The sequence below is a fragment of the Eleutherodactylus coqui genome, chromosome 6, assembly GCF_035609145.1.
Source record: "Eleutherodactylus coqui strain aEleCoq1 chromosome 6, aEleCoq1.hap1, whole genome shotgun sequence".
Classification (NCBI taxonomy): Eukaryota; Metazoa; Chordata; class Amphibia; order Anura; family Eleutherodactylidae; genus Eleutherodactylus; species Eleutherodactylus coqui.
The window spans coordinates 60,377,872-60,404,229 of record NC_089842.1 but is presented as its reverse complement, the minus strand read 5'-3'; the positions used below and the strand labels follow the sequence as shown (position 1 = coordinate 60,404,229).

General features: G+C 42.4%; 1 protein-coding gene across 1 annotated transcript; it reads left to right on the top strand.

Moving 5' to 3' along the window:
• Positions 1-1,572: 1,572 nt before the first annotated feature.
• Positions 1,573-26,121, top strand: TNFRSF18 (TNF receptor superfamily member 18). The gene is made up of 6 exons (XM_066605585.1): positions 1,573-1,778; positions 5,747-5,890; positions 15,944-16,037; positions 17,176-17,261; positions 23,422-23,553; positions 25,465-26,121. The coding sequence occupies exons 1-6, from the start codon at positions 1,619-1,621 to the stop codon at positions 25,593-25,595; spliced, it is 747 nt and encodes a 248-aa protein (XP_066461682.1). The 5' UTR covers positions 1,573-1,618; the 3' UTR covers positions 25,596-26,121.
• Positions 26,122-26,358: the final 237 nt, after the last annotated feature.

Genomic DNA, 26,358 nt, shown 5'->3' with positions numbered 1-26,358 from the left:
CCCCGCTAGTTAAAAGAATTCCCTGCTGCTACATCTGCCACATCTGTGGCAGATGAAGCAGAGGAATTTTTCAATTCTTTTCCACAGCTGTCACACATGTCAGCTGCAGTAGAGGATTCTGCTGGCAACTGATTTCAGGGAAAAGCTTTAACTATAAGCCCTTCCCTGAAAATCAAGTAAAAGTGCTGAAAAACGAAAAAAAGCATACTTACCTCTTTTCGGCTGCCAGGCTCAGCCGCGTCTTCTCCTGGCTGTCCCTGGCTCTCTAGTGCTGATAAATCCCCGCCTGCTGAAAGAGCTGTTTGTGATTGGCTGACGTGCTTAGCCAATCAAAGGCAGCTCTCGCCGAATGAATGATGGCTTATATTTAAAGCCCTTCCCTGAAATCAATTGCTGGCAGCAAGATCCTCTACCCCAGCTGACATGAGTGACAGCTGCAGTAGAGAATTGAAGAATTCCTCTGCTGCATCTGCCACAGATGTGGCAGATGTAGCAGCAGGGAATTCTTTTAACTAGCGGGGATGAAGGTAACATCTGCTGCATGCGGCAGATGTGTTCTTCATCCCTGCAGGGGTGACGGCAGCAGCAGAGGGGTAAGTATTTTTTTTTTACACTAAAATGTTTCTTTTTCAGGGAAGGTCTTATATGTAAAGCCCTTCCCTGAAAAAGAATGTAGGGGTGCCGGCAAACTATTGTTTTCAATGGAGCCGGCGGCAGCACCGGTGGCTCTATTGAAAACACTGCACGGACCTGCATTCACGCTTTTTTCCACGTATATGTTTGCACACCTATGTACTCACCTATATACATGCAAAAAAATGCTCGTGTGAAGCCACCCTTAGCCAGCAGATGGCACCATTGTATAACAGCAAAAAGAGATAGCCTTTTAGGAAACCCTGAATCCAAAATTGGATTGCAAAGGGTTTGGCTTGAGAAATTCTTTTATGAGCTGAAATATTGCATTTTATCTCTACGTTCTTATGGAACAATAAAAATATATCAAAGGAGATGCTGACCTCCTGCTAATTTTTTGGTACGTTTAGGCTACTGGGATGGATCAACCCGGGTTATAGTAGGGAGGGGGGTCTCAAGTGCAGGATACGCCTCTATGGTGTTTTAATGCCTTAATCAGGTAGGTGAGCAGTGGTTGTGCTCTTGGCACAACGCCTTTAATATTTTTCGAAAAATGAAACATTTCTTTAAAACTCCTGCTTATTGTATCTTTCACTTTTGTGTACTTACTTTATTTCCTTGTTAATTTTTTTTTTTTTTAATGTTTTAGCCCTATCAAGGGACTTTTACTTTTTTACAACTGCAAAGTAATGTCATATGGCTCCATTACTGTCTGTGTATATATATATATATATATATATATATATATATATATATATATAATATACAAGTATGTGTTAGTGTAGGATATACCTGACTCATTTAGATACAGTAAATACAGAAGACAAGACCACAGGGGAAAAAAATGCTGAGGAAACGTGTCATAAACCTTCTGCCCACAATGAGGGAAAATAAAAAGAGTGACATTTACCATTCAGTGAGTGATGCTGACTGGTAGAGGAGTCTTGTAGTGATACAAACTCGACTCGTATAGATTCGTCTTGTAATGAAGATGAGTCTCACTTGGAAGATGAATCCATTGATAGCGGTGTGGTGTGTGATACTTATGGAAGGCACTGCCATATTTGCTGCTAATGAATGTACTACCGGCAATTACAGGGTGAACATGAATGGACTTTCAGTATGCTGCTCAGCATGTAAGCAACGTAAGTATTATGTAAATCTGGACTTTTTTTGGTATGTTTATTTTAACAATTGAATGCCACTCTACAGAAACAGAATAGACTGTTATGTAACTGTGTAAGCACATTGTATCACCTAGCTTGTACTGTTCCTAATTTACAGCCTGTATTAGAGTACAGAGCTGCATTCACAATTCTCTTGGCTTCAGAGCTGTAATTCCTCAGTAGTCTTTTCCACTACTGCGTCTGCAGGCTTTACACCAGGTACTGTGCTGTATTCTGATGTACTAAACATTTTAATGACCTGCCGCTTTTCCGGAGCGCCACTAAGCAGTGTCTTGGGATAGAATTACTAATTGTTTTCGATGACAAGCAGCAGAATTGTGAATTATCAGCACAATACGAATAATACAATGTATTGACAATTTTTTTTTAACCTTTAATACAAATTTTAGTTGTATAAGAAACTCTTTAAACGGGTATTTCAGAACTTATTGGTTTTTGCATTGTTGACCAAGAAGTCATCAATAGAAACAATAATAAGTCCCGTAATACCCTTTTAAATAGTTTCTTATACAAATAAAACTTTGTCGATTCAATGGGAGCCGCGCTGCAGTGCAAACATGTCCTTCTCACTGCAGGGTTACTGCATCCTCCGCAGTGGGAAAGAGACTGAATGGGGTGCTGGTTGCGCGAGCGCACTTCTGCTACATTCACTTTCAATGGGACTGCCAAGATAGCCAAGTGGGTGTTGCTTGGGTACTTCTGTCAGCTCCATTGAAATGATTGGAGCACTGCCCGCGCATGCTTGGCCAGTGATCTATTAAGAGTAGCGTCAATGTGGGGGGAGAAGCAACCTCCACAGTGATAAGAGAGCGGGACATGGGTACCCCTTTCTTCTGATCCCGTGAGGGTCTTAACAATGAGACCACCACCAATTAGCAAGTTATGGGATAACTTGCTATTCTGGTAGAATCTAGGCATGAGCGAGTATACTTGCTAAGGCCCCACTCGCTCGTGTAATGTGCCTTAGCCGAATATCTCCCTGCTCGTCCCGAAAGATTCGGGGGCCGCCGCAGCTGACAGGTGAGTTGCGGCGGGGAGCAGGGGAGAGCGGGCGGGAGAGAGGGAGAGAGAGATCTCCCCTCCGTTCCTCCCTGCTCTCCCCCGCAGCTCCCTGCCCCGCGCCGGCCCCCGAATCTTCAGGTATGAGCAGGGAGATACTCGGCTAAGGCACATTACTCCCTAGTAGAACCTCTTTAAGCTATACATGTAAGGCTATGTTTACACCGTGTATAAGGGCTACGTTCAATACATATAGTACAAGGGGGAAATCTTCTAACATATGCACCAAATGTAGATCCTCAATGTATACAGTGGTATAAGTTATCTATAGGTGTTGATGTTAAGAGAAACGTAGACCACATTATATAGATTCAGTGAGGAAGCCAATTGTATAAAAAAGATGTCCACTGGGTAAATGGAATTGCGGAATCCGCAGCGGATTTTGCCCATAGGGAATCATTGCCATCCGCGGGTCCATTAAATTGATTTTTGCACCCGCGGATGGCATTTTAAATGATTTGCGTTTTTCATGTGTGGGAGAAAAAACGCGGCATGCTCCATTTGCCGCGGAATCCGCGCGGATCGGCAGCAATGCTATCACATTGATAGCAATGTGTGCGGATATCTGCATGCAAAAAAATGCCATTTAAAGCGAATCCGCGGCAGATTCTGCGCGGATTGTATTTTTTGAGTGGACATGAAGCCTAACAGTCTATTCTGTGCTATACTGACATATACTTGAGCAGCAGATAAATATATATATTTTTAAATGCATGAGGTATATTGAGTCTAGGGGGTCTGTGGTAAATCCTAATGTACAATATACAAATGAACCAGTAACCTAATTTTTGGTGGTAAACCAATAGGAAATAGGTGGTTACTTAGTCTTGTTGGTAAAAGTACAATATGGAATAACTCAAAAACTTCTAAGCTACTATTTTATGGTATTCATGTAATTAAATAGTGGAGGTGTTCAGGCAACTGCCATAGCATTTACTTCTACTTGGTCGGGGAATTATAACCAGCTCATTTACTGAACTGCAATCCCATCCAATGATTCTAGCTAAATTTATTGGTGTGTAGTTATGAATTAGTGGGTGGGGGCTTTCCTTATCAGCCTGTGTATTAAAACAAGAAACGTATGGCTGACCATAGACATAAAAAGAAAAACAAACTCTCAGTAAAAACTCCAATATCTGATTCATCCAATAGCGTGAACATTCATCTCTGTTTAGTCTATTAAAGGGGTTGTCCCGCGAAACAAAGTGGGGGTATACACTTCTGTATGGCCATATTAATGCACTTTGTAATGTACATTGTGCATTAATTATGAGCCATACAGAAGTTATTCACTTACCTGTTCCGTTGCTAGCGTCCCCGTCTCCATGGTGCCATCTAATCTTCAGCGTCTAATCGCCTGATTAGACGCGCTTGCGCAGTCCTGTCTTCTGTCTTCTGAATGGGGCTACTCGTGCCAGAGAGCGGCTCCTCGTAGCTCCACCCCGTCACGTGTGCCGATTCCAGCCAATCAGGAGGCTGGAATCGGCAATGGACCGCACAGAAGACCTGCGGTCCACCGAGGGTGAAGATCCCGGCGGCCATCTTCACAAGGTAAGTAAGAAGTCACCGGAGCGCGGGGATTCGGGTAAGTACTATCCTTTTTTTTTTTTTTATCCCTGCATCGGGTTTGTCTCGCGCCGAACAGGGGGGCTATTGAAAAAAAAAAACCCCCGTTTCGGCGCGGGACAACCCCTTTAAGTCTAAAAGAGATAAGCAACTGTTAGAGAACTTTCTATGAACTAACAGAGTTGGACTGGAAAAGCTCTACCTGTCTGATTTATTTTTCATGGGACATGAGACCTCCGATAGGGGACTGCCATCATGAAAATCTGATATTCCTGGCCAGCTTTGATTTTTATTAAGTTCACCAGACTTCTAAACTGCTTCTAAAGTAGTGTTGAGTGAATTGAACCAGTAGAACCCTGCTTTGGGTCAAACTTTGCTAAAAGTTCAGTTTTTTCACAAACCTGAACCAAACTTTTAGCAAATATCTAACTGAAACAGGATTCTACTGTTTCAGTTTGCTCAACACTAGTCCTGAACACTGGTGTACAACACTGTTCAAGAGCCATAAAAGCTCTCAGAGTGTCATACAGGGCTTTTATGGCTCTTGTACATTGGTATACCAGTTTTAGGGGTGTTGGTGAACTTCCACTTCAGTTAGAACTAATTTAGATCGAACCAAACTTTTTGCAAGAGTTTAGCAAACTAGCCAAACTGAACTTTTCAAAATTTTGCTCAACACTACTGGTAAGTTTGAGCTGATCAATACACTTTCAAGGAGTTTGCAATTTAGTTCAAACAAACTATAGGGAAAAGTTCATTTTATTTAATATTTAAAAGTGTGTGGAAACATGATCACCGCAAATGTCTGTTTGCCGGGAACCTCATCAATCATAAGAATGGGTTCCTTGTCCCAACAACTAGAACTATCTGCTCATGAGCATGGCACTCTCAATTATAGTCTATGGGCCATAAGGAAACAGCCAATCAGTGTTAAAGGGGGTTGGACAATCATTAATAAAATGGAGAAGAGCAAAAATAATCAAAGGTCTCATATTTATCTTATAAATTGGTATAGAGAACCTCCTCTCCTGTTTTATTAAAGTTTGGACAACCTCTTAACTTTAAGGACTAGAAATCTGGCCATAAATGTAAAATATGAGACAATTTATGCTGTTGAAAATTCTATACAGCGATTCCTTACCTATATCTGTTTTAACTGTGTGGCAACCACTATGGCCACCTTTGTAGGGGATACAGGAATTGACGTGTACCTTTAGATTCCTGAGTCTTCCTAGATATGCAAGAAATAAAGGGTAACTGCAAGCCCAGTAAAACTAAATAAAATATTGTTTGATTTTCAGGTCAACCTACCCATCCATGTCCTGATGCAGAGCAAAGACAGAACGAGTGCCGTTGCAATCAAGGCTATGGCTGTACTTCTAGAAGTTGTGTTACATGTAAAGAGTTGCCAGACTGTAAAAACAGATCTCAGCTAAAGAGAATAGGTAATATTTCTTCTCTCATTAGTTTCTATTAGTGATAGCAGGATATACGTAGCTACCTAAGGTGCCACTGAAAGGTGCAGAATTTGGTGAATGTTGCAATAGAGAGAAAAAATGCAAGGATGAAAAAATGGAAAGGTTCCATTAAATCTTATTTACCTTAAGGCCGTCCAAGACTGAATTAATTAATGGAATTGTAAGAAGGAAGCACAGGTTCGAGTTTGTGCTGTTATGAGCTCTGTTATTAATGTGGTTCCAATATACAAAAAGGGGTCAAGAAGAGAGCCTAGTAACTACAGGCCGGTAAGTCTCACTTCAATAATTGGAGAAATATTTGAGGGGGTTCTGACAGATGCCATCCTAGAACACCTTAATGAAAACAACGGTATAACTCCTCATCAGCTAGGGTTCATTAGGGGATGATGATGTCAAACCAACTTGATCAGCTTCTACAATGAAGGAAGTTCTAGGCTGGACCTGGGAGAGTCTATTGATCTTGTATATCTAGTTTTTTCTAAAACATTTGACACCGTGCCACATAATAGGTTAATATTAAAGATGAGCGAACACCAAAATGTTCGGGTTCGCGTTATTCGAAACGAACTTCCCGCGATGTTCGGGTGTTCGTTTCGAATAACGAACCCCATTGAAGTCAATGGGCGACCGGAACATTTTTGTATTTCGCCGATGCTCGCTAAGGTTTTCATGTGTGAAAATCTTGGCAATTCAAGAAAATGATGGGAACGACACAGCAACGGATAGGGCAGGCGAGGGGCTACATGTTGGGCTGCATCTCAAGTTCCCAGGTCCCACTATTAAGCCACAATAGCGGCAAGAGTGAGACCCCCCCCCCCCCCCGCACTGTCAGCATAACGATCGTTCTCCTCTGCCACAGCTGTAACAGCTGTGGCAGAGAAGAACCATGTTAGCCCATTGAATTCAGTGGAGCCGTCAATACAGCCGACTCCACTGAATGCAATGGGCTGCCGGCGATCGCGGGATGAATTGTCGGAAAGGGGTTAAATATATAAGCCCTTCCCTGCAATTCATCCAGAAATGTGTAAAAATAAAAAATATATATATACTCACCTGGTGCCGGCAGACGGAGTTCAGCGCAGCAGGCTGCAGTTCTCCTGAACTGCTCTGAACAGCTGTGAGTAGCAGCTCTCCTGCCCCTGAGCCAATCAGAGGCAGCCCTCACTCACCCATTCATGAATTCATGAATGGGTGTGAGTGAGGGCTGGCCTCTGATTGGTCAGGCTGTGACCATTCAGAGGCATCTTATTCAGCAGGCGGGGATTTTAAATCCCCGGCTGCTGAATACTACTCACAGCTGTTCAGAGCAGTTCAGGAGAACTGCAGCCTGCTGCGCTGAACTCCGTCTGCCGGCACCAGGTGAGTATATATATATTTTTTATTTTTACACATTTCTGGATGAATTGCAGGGAAGGGCTTATATATTTAACCCCTTTCCGACAATTCATCCCGCGATCGCCGGCAGCCCATTGCATTCAGTGGAGTCGGCTGTATTGCCGGTTCCATTGAATTCAATGAGCAAACATCGTTCTTCTCTGTCACAGCTGTTACAGCTGTGGCAGAGAAGAAGGATTTGTCTTCTATATGTTCTCAATGGGGTTGGCGCTGCTGCCGCCGGCCCCATTGAGCGCATATAGAAAAGATTTCTCAGGGAAGAAAGTTAAAGTAACCCGAACATCCGAACATCGTGTGGTGTTCGTTACGAATAACGAACATCCCGAACACCCTAATATTCGCCCGAGCATCAAGCTCGGACGAGTACGTTCGCTCATCTCTAGTTAATATATAAAATAATACAGGTCAGGTCTGGGCAAAAACGTGTGTATCTGGGTAAAGAACTGACTCAGAGACAGAAGGCAGAGGGTGGTCATGAACGGTTAGTACTCGGATTGGGCCACAGTCACTAGTGGGGTGCCACAGGGTTCAGTATTAGGCCACATTCTGTTCAATATATTTATCAATGACCTGATAGAGGGACTGCACAGTAAAATATCAATATTTATAGACGATACAAAATTATACAAGATAATTATTACAATGGAGGACAATGTGCGGCTACAAATCGACCTAGATAAGCTGAGGGCTTGTGTAGAAAAATGGCAACTGAAGTTCAATATTGATAAGTGTAAGGTTATGTACATGGGCAGGAGAAACGGATGTCACTAATATACACTAAAAGGAGTACTGCTATGGAAAAAGACCTGGGGATACAAGTTGACTGTAGACTTAACTGGAGCAACCAATGCCAGTCAGCTGCTGCAAAGGCAAATAAAGTTTTGGGGTGCATTAAAAGAGGCATAGGGGCGAGGGATTAGAACATTATCCTTCCACTATATAAGGCACTTGTCAAGCCTCACATGGAATACTGTGTACAGTTCTGGACATCAGGGCTCAGGAAAGATGCTGCAGTGCTTGAAGGGGTTCAAAGAAGGGCAACTAAATTAATACTTGGAATGGAAGGATTAGAATACCCAGAGAGGCTATCAAAATTGGGATTATTCACCCTAGAAAAAAAGATGGCTAAAGTGTATACATACACTAGGAGACAATACAAGAATTTCTCCCATGATCTCTTTTTGTCCAGGACTGTGACGTTAAAAAGAGGGTATCCTCTACGTTTAGAGGAAGGAAGGTTTCATCACCAACACGGAAGGGGGTTCTTTACTGTAAAAGCGGTGAGATTATGGAACTCTCTGCCTGAGGATGTGGTGATGGCAAAATCAATGGAGGAGTTTAAGAGGGGACTAGATGCCTTTCTAGAGCTCTATGATATTACGTTACATGCATTATAGTACTGAAGATGCTGGAGGTATGTAAGTGAGGTGGGCTCTCAGAAAAAAGACATATGTGTGCACATAGGTAGTAAATTGAAATCACTACAGCCAATCAATTTATGCGAGCTCGAGCTGACAGCAGAGGAAGACATATTTATGCACCAGTTGAGGACAAGTTATTGGACCACATTTGCATTACTTTTGGGCTATGTGTAGGCAACCGCTGATGCTGGGTTAAAACATTCAGTGGCACTACCACATGTTCTACCACAAAGTGTGTTGCTGATCTTTGTGATTGTTACCATAGCCCACTCATGTTACAGTTAGGCATAATCTTAGTCTAATGTTTCTGAAAAAGCGCATATATTTATCTATTAACAGAAGCTTCTACTGCCAACCTAATCGCCAAGTTTATTTGTTAGCCTGGTGTCCACATCGTACCCGGATTCCTGTGTCGCCTACCTCTACTGTGACACTAGAAGCAAAAAATGCGGCCTATATCCTTATTTACAAAGGCTTAAAATACTTCTATGTAAATATGGACAAGATATTTAGATTATTTTTTTTCTGCTTAGCTCTGTATTTACCGTGTTTCCCCCCAAATAAGACAGGGTCTTATATTAATTTTTGCTCCAAAATATTTCTTTTTTACATGTATATCTGCCTGGACACCATTTAAAAAACATGCTGGGGCTTATTTTTAGGGTAGGTCTTATTTTCAGGGAAACAGGGTATGTATCTGTTCATACAAAAAGTTCTGGGTGCTTGGATATATGTGCCCTTCAAACACAAAACTATTATGGCCGAATCGTTTACTCTTCTGTAGAAAACCTACTAATAACTTTATTGAAGAAAACATCACAAATAGAATGTGGGTAGGCTAAAAAAGATGGAAACCGACTTTTCTTGTTCCTAAAGAGAACTAGTCTCTATGAAAGGCCTATTCGAATTTTGATTTGGGTATAGACGTGATACCCTTATAGAGAGTGTACTTGCACCTCTAAACAATCTTCTAAAGCTGAAAGGGCCAAACTGTGGAGGTCTGAAAAGAAAGTACTTCCTGGTTCTCTGGAGTTACATGAACTCATATGGCCAATCAACATCTAAGGTTCTCCCTCAGTTAATAATACGAATTTATACTATAAAAGCATGGTGATTCACTGGCAGTGCTGGCTTTAGGGTAGATGGCACCTTGTGGGCAGTTTTTTTAGGCTTGTTCATGACCTGAAGGTTGCGAGTTCAATCTCCGATGGTTCAGGTAGTCAGCTCAAGGTTGACCCAGCCTTCCATCCTTCAGAGGTCGGTAAAATGAGTACCCAGCTTGGTGGGCGGTAATAAATAAATGACCTGAAAGCGCTGCGGAATAAGTTGGCGCTATACAAAAAACAAGATTTATTTTATTATTGTGTTGCGGTGCTTTCTAGGCAGATGTAAGACAGGGCTTAACAGATCCCTCTACTTGGGATGCAAATGCTGTTAAGTATGTTAACCATCATGTGATTCCACCGAATCAGAAAGTACTTTCTTTTCAGTCTCCTACGCCCTTGTGTGGCACTTTGCGTTAAACAGAGGGTGTTTAGTAGGGGTACCTCTATTAGGGCATCACACTTATGTCCTTATTTAAATAGCATGGCAGAGTAAGGGGTCTTCTTTGAAATCAAGCATTTTGGGGCGTTAAGGTATGAAGCTCCTTGTTTTCTGCTGACGAGATGGAACTATGTGTTAGGCGGCCTTGCTGCTTTTTGCCTCATCAAAACTTGACACTTTTTGGCATATACTTAATGGAATTTTCCATCTTAAAATGTCTTCTAGTTTCAGTGTTGGTGCCAGCCGAAAGCTAATGCACTGTATGACTGTACGTTTACCAATGCAAATGCATTAGTATATTTTTCCATAGTGTACACGGGCAAAAATATAACTAAGACATATATAGTTTCGCACTACAAACATTTATAGCATATTACTATCATGCGTCATAAAAGTATGATCAGTGTGGAGGGGTCTGAGCTCTGGTATTCCATCCTGCCCCCTTTTAGTCATAGCAGAGGTGGCCACTCATGAGGTATTGCCCATTCAAAGCACTTTTCCAGGGCCAAAATATTCATGACCTACGGTATCCTTAGGATACCTCATCAATAACAAATTGGTGTGGGTCTGATACCCAGCACCCCCACCGATCAGCTGCTTGCATAGGCTGCAGCATTCAGTGAGCACTGCAGTCCCTCCATTGTATACCAGGCACAGTGCCATACAATTTTAGCAGCAGTGCCTGGTATAGCAGTTCAATCCCATTTACTTCAAAGGGACAGCACGCACATAGGCCGTGGGACCGATTGAGTGTGACATCACAGGCCAGTGTCTAAGTAGCACCACTCCTTCAAATAGCTGATTAGCAGGGTTGCTGGGAGTCGGATCCCCTCTGATTCCATACAGTATTTAGGACCCCAAGTCCTGGCACTCATAGGAACATTGTCAGTGTTGCTCTTACAGATTATTCGCCCAGAAGACTTTAACGTCTGAGTTCTGTCCAAGTTTGAGACAGAACTTGGACCCATTGAAGTCAATGGAGCACATTTAATAATATGGTCTAAAAGTTAAATAGTAAAAACTAAAAGTCCCTTAACATCGGCCAACAGTCGCCCGACTAATCTCTCAAATGAGCGACTGTCGGCCCATGTACACACAGACGTCACTCAATTGTTGCTACTAGTAGCTCACTGGAATGGAATGACTGCTGTGTCGCTGTTTGCTCAGTGTAAACTGGAATCACGCAATCTATGAGCGACTCCTGTGTGCTGCGAATGGAGGCGGGCGACCAGACAATCCCCGGTCCACTCCAACTCCATTTACTTAAACGACTACTAGTCCTGTGTAAAGCACAGGAGCAATAGCCGCTGGTACCTTAGGGGCGGCTTTACACGAGCATATGCGCAAATGCAGACACTACAAGTGCAGCGTATTTATGCTGTAAACTAGGTTGATTTGCGCACATATCGGTGCGATTTAATGTTCTTTTTGCGCACACAGGGCATGTTCACTTGCGTGCAGCAGACAAACACACTCTGATTTAAATGATTATTTAGTCTAAGGAGGTCCAGGTGTGTTCTTTTTTTCACGGAATTGAGCAGGGTATTGCATATTTTCACACGCATTCAGTGCACATTTGCGCTCCTCCCATAGATTTTTACGGGGACCTTTGGTGTGCAAATGCGCACAAAAATAGAGCAGGTCTCACTTGCTCAAAATGGAAAGTGCACGCAAATCACAGCTGCATGGTAAATTGGTCAAATTTTAAGACTTTTATGTTTATACCACTTCTTACTGCAGTTGGCTTAAAATTGCATCAAAATTTTGTTGCAATTAGTTGCAATTATGGCATTAGTTTTAGTGCGATTTTGGCCACCCTCCTGTTTTGGACAAGTCAAAAATATTGTCCAGAAGTATCTGAAACACATAGTAAATGTAGCACAAAGCATTTAAGACAGTTTTCTGGTACAATTTGCCCCATGAAGCTGGTACTTTGAATAGTAAATCTGCCCAAGTGCGTGTATTCATATGTGCAATTTTTTGACCAACAAGTGGTCAGAGTACAAATAACCAAAATCGCCCATTCAAGTCCATGGGTGCAAAAAAAATAGAATAGAATGGAATAGACTCACATGACTAAAAACACACTCGCCCATGTGAATATGGATGCCTGAATAAAGCACATAAACATGTCGCCGTGTAGAGCGTTTACCTAATTTGATCTCGTAACATCACACGGCACAACTTTGTGGTCAGACAGTTTTTCAGGTTGTGGTAACTAAACACTAAGAAGTTCTCCTTTTCACATGTACATCAATAAGCAGAAGTGCTATTGTTTCACTAGTAATCCCTACAGCCCATTCACACATACCACTGACTTGTGCAAGACCTAGATACAACCCGGCTGTGACACAACCACTCATTGCTGCTCTACTATCGGTTTCATAGGTTTTGAAGGGAAAATGTACACTGGATTAGGACAGCCACTTCTGGGTATTCAGTTCTGTGGCCTTAGTCTTTTCCTAAGGCTGCTGTTATGTCTGCTCGGCTCGCTAAAGCGTCATGCCTCTGGGCGACCGCAAGCGTGTGTCCATTTTAAAATGCAAATACTCATATAGTATTGCACTGACAAACTGCACCTCTCCAGGCAATAATGGAAGGACCCCTATCCCTTACTAATCAGGGAAAGTGAGGAATCTCTGCTAAAAGCAGGGTAATCATCCTGATAAGGTCAGCCCCACTGTCTTCATCTGGGACCTTGCTATCCCTGATCAGGAACCTGGAGAACTAAACACTAAACACACACAGGACATGACACTGTCCACACACACTAAACACAGGACTGCACATAAAGTACATGTCTGGCCACCTGCACAGACATACCACACATGTCACTGTTCACACCTACATACCAGGCTGTACATATAACACATAACGAGAACCCCACCCAGAGCTCACATGCATACAGATGGTAAACCCTAGTCAGCTTGAGAAAGGCCGCTGTGTCAGCTGAAACGTTGCATACTGCTTTTTATCTGCATATATTATTAATAAAGATGAAACTTTTTAGCCTGGAGATGATATATTGAAAACTTTTTTCCTATTGTGCTGCTTCTTGGAATTCTATTGTGGTAAACCATAGTCAGTCCAAGTGACAGCTGTGGCAGAGGATTTCTGCATCTCTGTGGGGAGTCCTCTCATCACTGAACACTATCACAGAACAGTTTAAAGGGATCAAGCGACTAGATGCACCTGAGCCCTGGCAGCAGTGGAGAGGTGAGTATATATATATATATATATATATATATATATATACACAGGGCTTGCTATCATCCTATTGCTTTCAATGAGGCTGCAGAAGCACCGGCCAATGGGAGAACATTGCGCTCCTGTGACACAGCTGTCACAGCTTTGGCAGGGGAATTCTCAGTGTTCAGTGACGAGGGGACTCCCCGTGGAGATGAAGAAATCCTCTGTCACAGCTGTAGCAGAGGATCGCCATCTTTTCTGTATGTTCTCAATGGGGCTAATGCTGCTGCCGCTGGCCCCATTGACCACAAGGTGAAACCCCTGGATGTGACAGCATCCAGTGGTTTCACATCCAAAGAATCCCCTGCTGCAGCTGTCACAGCCACAGCAGGAGATAGCTATGGCACCACATTTTATGTGGGAATTTTGCCAGCATACAAGTGTGAATTTTACAACGTGACGCCTGCTTGGGACATGCGAATATTTATGTTTGTTTCACGCGACTAAATACACAACAAAAAATTACCCTCTGACTGAACCTAAAGAGAGCAAAATGTTCTTTGTATTCGACAATTTGGAGGTCTTGTGGTCTAGTATTTTGCAAGGGTATAGACAATGTTGAATAGTCCTCATTATAATCTGTGGGGTATCAAGCCGGAAAATTAGGGAAGTGCTCAGGGATGCCCACTGCAGATGGTGACTCCGTTTTTTGTTTTTTTTTTCCTGTTAGTCTAGCTTACTTACCTTGATTTTTTTGTGTGTACCACATCCCTGAAGAAGTTATGGTCAAACCAGCTTTGGACCAACCTTTTTTGTAAAAACACCCTCACTCCCCACTAGTGATAAGGGTGCAATTACAATGCAACAGAAAACAAAATCAGCACTTCAACATATAAATTAAATGCACAGGTGCACGCCATGTCTGCAACAGATACAGTAACAGAAACACATGCTCCAGCAGTCATACATATGTAATATCTGAATACAATAACATAACTGTTTTATATACTAACTGCATAGAAATGTTAGCTTATTAGCACATATTTTGTTAAAAACATGTGGGCCCATCTGCCACATCCAGGCAATCATTGTTTCACATGCCTTCCTAAAACGAAGAGACACTTCTCTTTGGACCTAAGCCTCCAAATGGACAAGTGTTTAACACCCCTGCAAGGCCACTGCAGTGCAAATGAAGCTTTACATGGTGCCAAGTCCTCCAGGGTGAGTCACGTTTTTTATAGCCAATTTGCTTGGGTAAAAAGCAAGGGGCTCTTCCGTTAATTCAGAAATCCTTAACAAGGTAAATGGGCCTCTAAACTTCTGTAAGAAGAGTAGAAAATAAGGAGAGTCCCACCCTTGGTGTTAGAGTTAATCTTAAAGGGGTTGTCCCGCGAAACAAAGTTGGGGTATACACTTCTGTATGGCCATATTAATGCACTTTGTAATGTACATTGTGCATTAATTATGAGCCATACAGAAGTTATTCACTTACCTGTTCCGTTGCTAGCGTCCTCGTCTCCATGGTGCCGTCTAATTTTCAACGTCTAATCGCCCGATTAGACGCGCTTGCGCAGTCCGGTCTTCTCCCTTCTGAATGGGGCCGCTCGTGCCAGAGAGCTGCTCCTCGTAGCTCCGCCCCGTCACGTGTGCCGATTCCAGCCAATCAGGAGGCTGGAATCGGCAATGGACCGCACAGAAGACCTGCGGTCCACCGAGGGTGAAGATCCCGGCGGCCATCTTCGCAAGGTAAGTAAGAAGTCACCGGAGCGCGGGGATTCGGGTAAGTACTATCCGTTTTTTTTTTTTTTAAACCCCTGCATCGGGTTTGTCTCGCGCCGAACGGGGGGACTATTGAAAAAAAAAAAAACCCGTTTCGGCGCAGGACAACCCCTTTAAAGTTAAAATTTAGGTGGGCTATTGAGAAAAGTGCATTTAGAAGGGTTGTCCAGGAGTAGAGAAACATGGCGGCTCTCTTCCAAAAACAGTGCCACCCCTGTCCAAGGATTAAATGTGGTATTGCAGCTACATTTGATTCAAGTGAGTAGGGCTACGTTGCAATACAAAATACAAACCATGGACAAGGGTAGCACTGTTTTTGAAAGAGAGCAGCCATGTTTTTCTAACCCTGGACAACCGCTTTAAAGATAAAGTTTTGGTTGTCATATATCTGAAAAAGTTTATTTTAGCACCCAAGCAGTCTAGTATTGTTCAGTGGTTGACCATGAAGACTGTTTCCAGTAAATTAATCTAATTTTTTAGAAAATAAGAAATATTGTCGGTACTTCCCAGAAGTGTGAAATCCTATGCCGTACCTGCGGTTTCTGATGCAGGCTGAAATATTTATATGTCTATAAAATCAATTTTTATGTCCTAGTCAGAATATGATTACTTAAACCAATGATAATGATCTACTGTATTAACATAAAGCTTTGGATCATAATAACGTCTCTACTTATTCATTAATTTCTAGAAAACGAGGCCACACTTTATAGCTATTATTGCCAAGATTGCCCAAAGGGGACTGATTTTGAAGTAAAAAATGGAAGCTGCCAGCCTAGTAAAGAGTGAGTACATATAAGAGCAATTCACCATTAAATATCGAATGTGCAAGGCTAATTATGAGCTATGTGAACAATTCTTCATATAGTTCCATATGGTTCGTGATTATGGACTACCATCACCCTTGTTGGGACAGGTGGTCAGTATGACCTTAGGCCATATAGGGTAATGTTAGGGACAGTGTTATTATGCCCCCCGTTGCTTCCCCATTATGTTCTATTATTAGCGATTGGCATTGGACTTCTGTTGTGTCGACCCCTTTGTTTCTTAGTTTTGTGAACTATGGTTTTTGTCCATTTGCAACATTTATTTAGTTTGATAAGTTTACTGATATTAACCCTTTGCAATCCAATTTTGGATTCAGGGTTTTCTAGGGGGCTTTCTCTTTCTGCCATTATACAATGGCGCCATCCGCTGGCTAGAGCCAGTGCTGCGGTATGTGACATGCTGGAGAGGGCCCTGACAACAGAGCGGCCACTAATCTACAGTAAGAATACCCTGCTGGACGTCTTTTGGCATCAGAGCTGTACAGCCTTCAATCAGAATGTCTTCAGACGTCAGACAGTGGATTGGAAAGGGTTAATAAAAGTTCAGTTAAGTTAAACATTTTTTGCTAACCTACAGACAGTGGAGAGGTAGCAAGATTGAAAACTATTAAGCAAGTATATGTAGTCTGATCCTGCAGTCCAGGGGCATAACTATAGGGGATGCGGTTGCACCAGGGCCCAGGAGCCTTAGGGGTCCCTTAAGGTCTCTCTTTTCCATACAGGTAGCCTACTAGCATGAATCAAGCATTATAGTTGGGCGTCCCGGTTACAAGTTTTGCATTGGGGCCCAGGAACTTCAAGTTACGCCTCTGCTGCAGTCATACCACCTTTCTCTGCCCCTACTTCCTATTGATTTTCATTCAGTAGCTTAGTAAGACGTAGAAAACCAACAGAATGGGATATGTCTAAACTTTTTACAAAATTTTTGCAGTACTATGGCCACATTGTAATAGCATGCTGAACTATTCTGTCTCTAAAGCCGTGAGCAGGACGTTCAACCAGTTGCATCTGCATTTCTTATTTAATAGATGTCTGTATTTTTAAGAAAAGAGTTCTTGCACATGAAGCAAGTCTGTGTTTTTTTTTTAATTTCCAGGCAACCTACAACGGTTGGAACTTACTCTTCGGTGCCTATAACCCGGGAAGATAAACGTAAAGTCACCACCACAGATATTTCCATAGGTAAGCAGGACAAAAATTACCAAAAGGTGACCTTTTTAATGGTAACATTGTGTCCACCAATATTGTCCCAGGCTAAGAAGAGAACCATTGGCACTAATAGGCATTAGAGAAGTTAAATGAAACCTGTCGTGTGGATTGTGGTGTCCTGTGTGGAGAGTGATAGTGCATATTGTTCTATAGAAAAATATTCTGTATAACTTGGAATTTATTGAGTTTTATCCAAGGGAATTTATGCAAACGGGAAAGTGAAACAATTCCTATACATCACCACATAGAAGAAGGCAGCATTCCTGCAAGTCAATGTCAGACCTTTTAATAAGCCATGTAGCAATGGCTGGGCATATAAGACCAAACCAGAGTCTTCTCCAGAAGGAAAAAATAAATCTTGCACAACAGCAACCAGTTTGGGTTTTTGCCTCTCATTAGTGTGCAGTAGATTGCTGACTTGGCTAGGTGAGAAGCCTATGACATAGGTCGGGAAGGGTACCCTTCCCAAACCTTCCCAGGGAATGTAACAAGTAATCATTAGGTCGTACAGCAAAACTTGTAATGTGGCCTCTATCCACCATAACCATCTTAGTGCTCTTACCCACTGGTGATAGGTTTTCTAGCAAGTGAAAACGTATGATTATGAAACCAATGATTTTTCAATGGTTTCATTCTCATTTGCGATGTCCTAATTCAAGGCTTGAAGCGCTAAGAAAAATCTGCGCTATCACCCATTGTTTTCAATGGGACGGCAGCAGCAGTGTCGGCCCCATTGAAAACATAGGGAGTGCATCATGCTCCCGACACAGCTGTCACAGCTGTGGCAAAGGTCCGTGATGCTATCTCATTGCTTTCAATGGGGCTGGCGCTGCTGCCGCCCCATTGAAAGCAATGGGATGAAGGCATCCCCTGCAGCGATGATTTTCATGGGAGGGGGGTGGGGGGTGGCTTGAAATATAAGCCCAATCCCAAAAATCATCCCTAGGTGTAAAAAAAGTAAAAAAGAAAAAATTTACCTAGAAGAGCAGTCCAGCTCTTCTCTCAATCTCCTGCAGTCTTCATCTGTCTTCTGGTGGCCAGGGATTGAAAAATCCCCGCCTCCAAAAGGTGCTACCTCTGATTGGCTGAGCACTGTGACCAATCAGAGGCAGCGCTCAGCCGGCCTTGAATGACAGCTGAGTGCTGTCTGTGATTGGTCACAGTGCTCAGCCATTCATTGAATTCATCATTTCTTGCATCACTAGAAAACCTATCACAGACTACAAAACCTATCGTGAGCAGGTAAGAGCCCTTAAATGGCAGACTGGGGACATACAAAGCTTGGATTGTTTGGTATCCCTAATGCACATGGATAATACACACTGTGATGTCATAGCACAGGGCTAATAAACATAGTGATGTCACCATACTGGGATAATACAGATAGTGATTTGACAGAAGGATAGAGCAGTCTGTAATATAGTACAGAAATCATGTACAAAGTGATACTACAAGAGGGGGACAATAAACAAAGTGATGTCAACGTACATGGGTAATACACAAAGAGATGTGACAGAACACACACTGATGTCACAAAACCGTGATAATGACCACACACGTCACCACACAGGGATAATACATTATGTGATGTCACAGTACTAGAATAACAAACATATCGCAGTACAAGAATAATAGACACAATAAAGGCTACCGTATCACATCACAGTAAAGGGAAAAAAATAAAAAACGATGCCACAGGGGATTTTGTCCAGGATATGGAAAGCCTATCCTTTGGATACACCATCAATATGAAATTGGTGGGGTTCATCTCCTGGAGCCCCCACGATCAGATGATTGAACGGAGCACAACTCCTGGGCAAGCTTTATGGCCTCTACATTGTTTACCAGTCATATCTCTATACAGACATAAAGGACATGACACAATGACAATAAAGTATAGATGTAATATTAAACACTGGACTTGTTGGTTTGCTATTGTTGCAGTACTGATTAGTCATTATTTTGCCATACCACTTTAGGTGAAGGAATGGATTGGGACTGGAGGCAAGAACTATGTGCATTCTCTGCCTGACTGTTCTTACTTTTAGCATTGGCATTGGAGAGAAATGTCTACAGTGCTAACATTAAAACCTAACATTGGGTAGAAATGTCAAAGTGTCTTTAGATTTGTTTACTGGAAGATTATAGTTGGACTTTACTGTAGACCCCACAGTGCTCCAAAGTTAGGAAACCTAGGAAGTGGATACATTTAATAAAGATGTGCCACTTCCCTGCTCTTACCAATTCAAGACCAACCATACAAAAGCCATTGCTGGATCTCATGGCTTGCAAAAGGGCAACTGCCAAATGGCCTCCAGCCCTGCACCACCTATAGGACTCTCCACCACCCAGTTCCCGCAAACCTTTCCCAAACACCCACAGAAGCAAGACAATGATAACTAGAAAAATGTCTGGTGGTTAAAACAGTTGTACAGGATTAGAAAAACATGGTTGTTTTCTTCTAAAAACACCACCATGGGTTGTGCCTGTTTTTTCAACTACGCTCTATTGAAGCGAGTTTGGCTAAACTGCAAAACCACACATATTCTGTTGATAGGCATGGCACTGTTTTTAGAGGAAAGCTTCCATGTTTTTGCAATCCTATACAACTCCTTTAAAGAGGCCGTCCTACTTTGTGTGGTTTAGCTGCAGGAAGCAGACAGCTCCGTACATTACGCAGTGGCCTGGATTGGTACTGCTGAGTCCTATTGAAGTGAATGGACTCAGCTCACAGTACCAACCTGGGCCACTGTGCTGTCTGATTCCTGCAGCAAAACTGCTAGTAGTGGGACAACCCAGGTAGTGGTTATTGTCATAGGAATATGTGGATAGGTAGTTACCAGGTACCTCTAACTTTACTTTTATCCACATATTATTAGGCATGTTAATATGTAACATGACAAACCTTGTAAGTACAGTGGGGGTGTCCCATACTTAACAGATTATTGTGTTTAAGGGGACTAGCCAAAAACGAAAACTTTTGTTAAAGCCACTCAGCATTCTAAGAAGAAAAGAAGGTATACTCATCTCAACCAATCTCTCCCTGCTCCGTTCCTCTGGTGCCATATTTCCCATAGAACTTCAAGGTATAATGACAACATCCTGATAGAAGAACATGTGACCACTAACCGAAATGAACTGGCAGTAAGCGCAGCAGTCACATGTCTGCAATATCAGTTATGTCATCGCTGGCCCGCTGCAGTGAGAAGTGAAGACCAGGAAAGGAATAGGAACGAGAAGGGCAGGAGAGGTGGGGAATTCAGTGAGATGAGTATGACTTCCTCTAACTTTTTACAGCAGGTTGGGCAGCATTGAAAGAATTTTTCAAGCCCAGATAATCCATTTACATGTTATAAATGCATTATATGACAGGGCTATGGGGGACATCTATTTTTTGCTGAGGTGCATGATGTAATAGAGGATACCTATGATGCTGACAAGCCAGACAGATATGAAACACAGTATAGTGATATCAAGTGCCTTGCATTTTTCTAGGAACTCAGGAAGTACACGGTAATTAGAAGCAAAACAGATTTCCTCTCATTTTCCTGTTTACTGTACATGTGAAGTCAACTGATGCAGATCTAATCCACATACATTGGAGTTGTCCTCAACTGTCTCACTATTGAAAAAACATTGTAGAACTTTTACTTTGAATGTTCCAAGTTGACATACTATTTGATCCAGCTAACTACATTTTGAGTGCAGAGGTTGGGTTATCTGGTAACAGCCAAGCAAAGTTTATAAACCTTCAGGGCCTGATTCTGGGCATTGCTATCTTATGTAAGTCCCCAAATCAGTTAAAAATTGGACATACTTAATAAATGAATTGCTTCTAATTAGAGATGAGCGAGCGTACTCGGAAAAGCACTACTCGCTCGAGTAATTTGCTTTATCCGCGTATCGCTGTGCTCGTCCCTGAAGATTCGGGTGCCGGCACGGAGCGGGGAGCTGTAGGGCAGAGCGGGGAGGAACGGAGGTAAGATCTTTCTCTCCCTCTCTCCCGCCGGCTCTCCCCTGCTCCCCGCTGCGACTCACCTGTCAGCCGCAGCGGCACCCGAATCTTCAGGGACGAGCACAGCGATACTCGGATAAAGCAAATTACTCGAGCGAGTAGTGCTTTTCCGAGTACGCTCGCTCATCTCTACTTCTAATCAATAAATCACAATTACCCTTACAATATGATGGTACCTTGCCTTTGGATGTATTTTTTTACCATAAGATTAATATGTGTATTTGTTCCTTTCCCCCTTAGCAGGTTGGGGGATGTGGCAATATTTCCTATCTTCAAATAATTTACAAGCCTATGCTCACCATTTTAAGGTCCTTTGCCCCTGTGGTCCCTGCCAGTCTTTCTTTGCTTCCAGGCATCTGATCACGTGCAATTTAAGCTCTTTATTATTGGGGTTAATCACTGGCCTCAGCATTACCAGTACTGGGGCCAGTGATTACCCGCAGTGTTCACAAACTGCCCAGAAACAATCAGAGACAATAAGGACCAGAGTGGTGGAGAATTAAAACATTCTCACTCTACATTGATGGCTTGTCCTGGTAAATGTGTCATTTGTGATCACTGAATTGAAACTGCTCTGCAATGCATGTGTAACAAACCTGGGGCAACCCTGACTCTCCCTGGTTGGAAATAGGGATAATAGTTGCAAAAATGTAAAATAATAGACGCAGAGTAAGATGTTGCACAAACTTGCAATGCACCTAAATAAACACCTAATGCATAAATAGCAATAAGTCAGAAGGGAAGATTTAACCTGTTCCAAACCACTGTCTGACGTCTGAAGACATTATGATTTAAGGCTGTACAGCTCCGATGTTGGAAAGACATCCGTCAGAGTTCTCTTACTGTATATTGCCATCCCCTCTACTGTCGGAGCCTATCCAACGTGTCACCTCATGCAGTACTGGCTTTAGCCAGCATATAGCGCCGTATAACAGCAGAAAAAGAATAAGCCCCCTAGGAAAACCAGGATACAAATTGGATTGGAAAGGGTTAAACATACTCCAGATATAGCCAAACAGACTTATCTAAAACCGGGAACAGGAAAGGAGCCATAGACTTGACCAGAAACATCATCAAGCAAGTAAAAAATAACTGGTGTTCTCTGTGAGGAGGAGTCGGAATAGATGTGTACAGACAAATGCTGATTGGTTGGCTGGGACACCTACCTCAAGGCCAACCAATCTACCCAAACACCAGCCGGGAAGTACTCATGTCGGCATCCAATGCTATAATAACACTGAACATATGCCAGCATGTAGGTTACAAGGGCCGGAGTCGGGGGCACCATTGCTCGTTATTGCATGACATTCTTTTAAAAAGTGAATCTAGAAAATTTGTTTTTACGTTTCACAATGATGCAATTGACACAATATGCCTATTGGGGCAGATATTAATTTATTAATGATGACATCACTCTACTTAGGGCTGCCACTGTCCCGCATGACCTTTCTCTTTGTCTATTTATTCTTATGATATTCACATTGCAAATCTCATAGGAATGAATAGAGAAAATAGAAGTTGTAGGATTCAGCTAGTCACTACACAAGTCATGTGGGACAATGAAGGACTACAGCAGATATCAATGAAGCAATTGGTAAGTATATTATCTGCACTTGTAGGCAATTTGTGTCAATTGCACTGCAGGGAAATGGTAAAAAGTATAACATGACCAACAGGATGTATAGAAAAAAGAAAGTCCCATTTCACGTTTGTTGGCCGCACTGGGTGTAACTGTTTTCATAGACAGAGGAAATTCAGATGCTTCTTATCTACTGCACCTTTGGTCTTCCACATAGCTAAAACTTTTTAGTAGAAAAACCAAAAACTACAAAAGTTTTACTAAGAATTCAGAAACAATGTGTCTTCAACTGACAACTTCTTTAAATCCTGTAGCTAAAAACATTGTAGTTTTATATACTTGTGACCTTACAAGCTTACAAAAAGATCTCTATATGTTAAGACCTGGAATCAACACGGGGTAATCTACAGTTTTCTTAAGACAGCTGTACAAGACAGGTCAATAACATATTAACACAAGTACTGTATTTTAACATTATTTAAGTTTCCCAATAATGTTTTTTGAGCTCTCTTAATGCATTCTCTCTCATTTCCCCCCAGTATCTAATTTCTTTAAGTCTACACTTCCTGCACTATATTTGGCTATAGCGGCTTTTATCGTGGTATTAATAACGATCACTGTTCACCTCCTCATATGGAAAATGAAAAAAACACAAGTAATAAAACTTGCAGGTCTGTATCATAAATATAAGTGACACCATAAAGCAGAATACAATCATGTAAATGAATGCATAGTTAATATTAAACCTCATGCACACAGCCATATTACAGGACCATGTTGTATACAGTCTGAATATGGTGCCAATAGCCTTCGTACTTGTAGAATGCAGCATTGCATGAGATATTACATAGGTATTATTACTTCAAGGGCTCAGTCACACGGGTGCCGATCCGCCTGTGTTTCTCGACGATACAACGGCCACACCGCGTGCGGACGAATCTCCGCATGACCGTGTCCATTGGCAGCCATATGTTCTTTTTTTCCGGCCGGTGCAGAGATTCATCCGCACCTGCAGTGCGGCCGTTTTATCGTCCAGAAACACAGGCGGATCGGCGCCCATGTGACTGAGCCTTAAAGCATTGTGAAGGGGAAAAGAGAGTGGCCTCATGGCAGTATATAAAATGCCTATGGGGTCAGTAAAGCTTGGATCCTAATTATGTATGACCTTAAAGCCGCTTTCAAACAGGCGACAAAATCACTTGATTTTCTTGTGATGCGACAGTGCTACAAATCCCGTATATGTGAAGCCCATTCTTTCCAATGGATTCCTTGACATTAGCGATGTTTTGTAGGCTGCTACATTGCAAAAGAAAAAATGACAGCATGCTCTATACAGATGCGATTTGCACTGTTTTCAGTCCATGTTTCCCAATACAGCCTTACTTGGTTTTCATGCTTTGCTAAGCAACTTTTACAGAAGGAAGTCTTACTATTTGTCCCAAAAATAAGCCCTAGCTGCAATAAAAAGAAAACAAAACAATACATTACGTAAAGGCCCATTTACACTGGATGATTATCGCTGAAAAATCGCTAATCGGCGATTATTTTAGCGATAATTGGTGCGTGTAAATGTGCACCCATCGTCAGCTTTTTGGCTGATCGTTAAAATCAGTCCAATCTAAAAATCATCCATCACTTTTATCAGTAGGGGAGTGCTGATAGCATGGTTTCCCCCATGGAGAACAAAGGAACTGAGCGCAGATAATAGCCTCATGCTATTAGCTGCTCTCATCGAAGGCTTCATTTGCATAAATAATTGGCATTTAAGTAGCTGAGTAGCTACTTAAATACCAATTAATTTTTATGCAAAATGATTGCTCAAAGCTGTCACTCAAACTGTCGTTTGAGCAATCTTTGAGCGATTCTTTGCTCGTGTAAATGGGCCTTAACAGGTGCTGTCCGCTCCGCCACACTTCTTCTCTGCAGTTGTCCAGCACTTGTTTCTAGTCTTCAGCCAGTGCTTCCTGGTCAGGGGCTTCAAAAATCCTGCCTCTAGGAACCACTGGCTCCAGCACTCGATGAACCAATCACAGTCATTGCTTCCTGGAGGCGGGATTTTTGAACCCCCTGACCAGGAAGCTCTGGCTAAAGACCGCAGACAAGAGCCGCCAAGGAGTGCGGCAGAGCAGACAGAGCCTGTTGGGTAATGTATTGTAATGTATTGTTTTTGTTACCGGCAGCCAGGGCTTATTTTGGGGGTAGGGCTTATATTTAACCCCCCCCCTTTCCGAAAATCCAATCAAAAGAGCACCACTAAATCACAATATCGCAGTGAGAAAACCCAGCGATATTGCAAAGAACGCAGATGCAATATCGCTGCGATTCTCTTGCGGCAATATTCCTGCTGCCCGTGTGAAAGAGGCCTCAGCGATTGCTTTCAGTGATATAATCCTTTGGCGCTGCATACATCATAGTTTGTATAATCTTACGTGCTCCACAATCGTTCAAGCGTTCCTTTAAGGGAATAACCATCAGTTTCAAAAGTTTCATTTCCCTAAAACCATATATCATATTCTTATTTTAACGTTTTTTTACATTTTGTAAAAATATTAATTGGAAATAAATCTTAATATTTTTTGTAGATCCAGCCCAACCTCAACCCCTCCTGAATAGGAAACCTAAAGAAGACTTAGACTCCTGGAGCTGTCAATATCCCGAAGAAGAACATGGAGGGGAACTTGGCAATAGCCTAACACAGAAGCAATGTGTCTAGTGAATCACTAAGAGGACGGATATCACAATGGAATGACCTGGCAATGTAGAACTGATTGTTGGACCTAAAGTAATGGCACCAGGCTGTCTTCCATATACCAAATTCCTTACCGTTCTGCAACAGCATACAGTTACAGTCCAATATTGTAAGATCTACTTGTGTCCATCAGGTTTGATACAAGTAATGGAAGTGATGTGGAAACTACATTTCCATTTGAGATTTTTCCAATATATTAAATCACTGGTATCTGCATTGGCAGACCTATCCATAATAGTATAAAGGCTGAATATATATCTGCTATATATTTACTTGCATTGGGACTACACAAGGACTGCAATCAAAAATGATTTTCAGGTATTGAATACCATACATTCATAGAGTTAAAAGCTAAACCTAAACTTAGGAGACCCTAGAATACTTCCGTAGCCACAAATCTCTGGGTTACCCAGTCACATGCAAAAAAAGCACTTAGAAAATATATTTTATGACAAGATTTGATCATGGCATCAAGAAATCTTTCAGGTCTCATGACTAGAGATGAGCGAACACGTTCGGCCCCGCCCCTTTTTCGCCCGAACACCGAACTTGGCGAACACTTCAGTGTTCGGGCGAAAAAGTTCGGGGGCCGCCGTGGCAGCGCGGGGGGGTGCGGCGGGGAGTGGGGGGGAGAGGGAGAGAGAGAGGGCTCCCCCCTGTTCCCCGCTACTGCCGCCCGCGCCGCCGCGCATCTCCCCGCCCCCCGGCGGCACCCGGACACTTACGC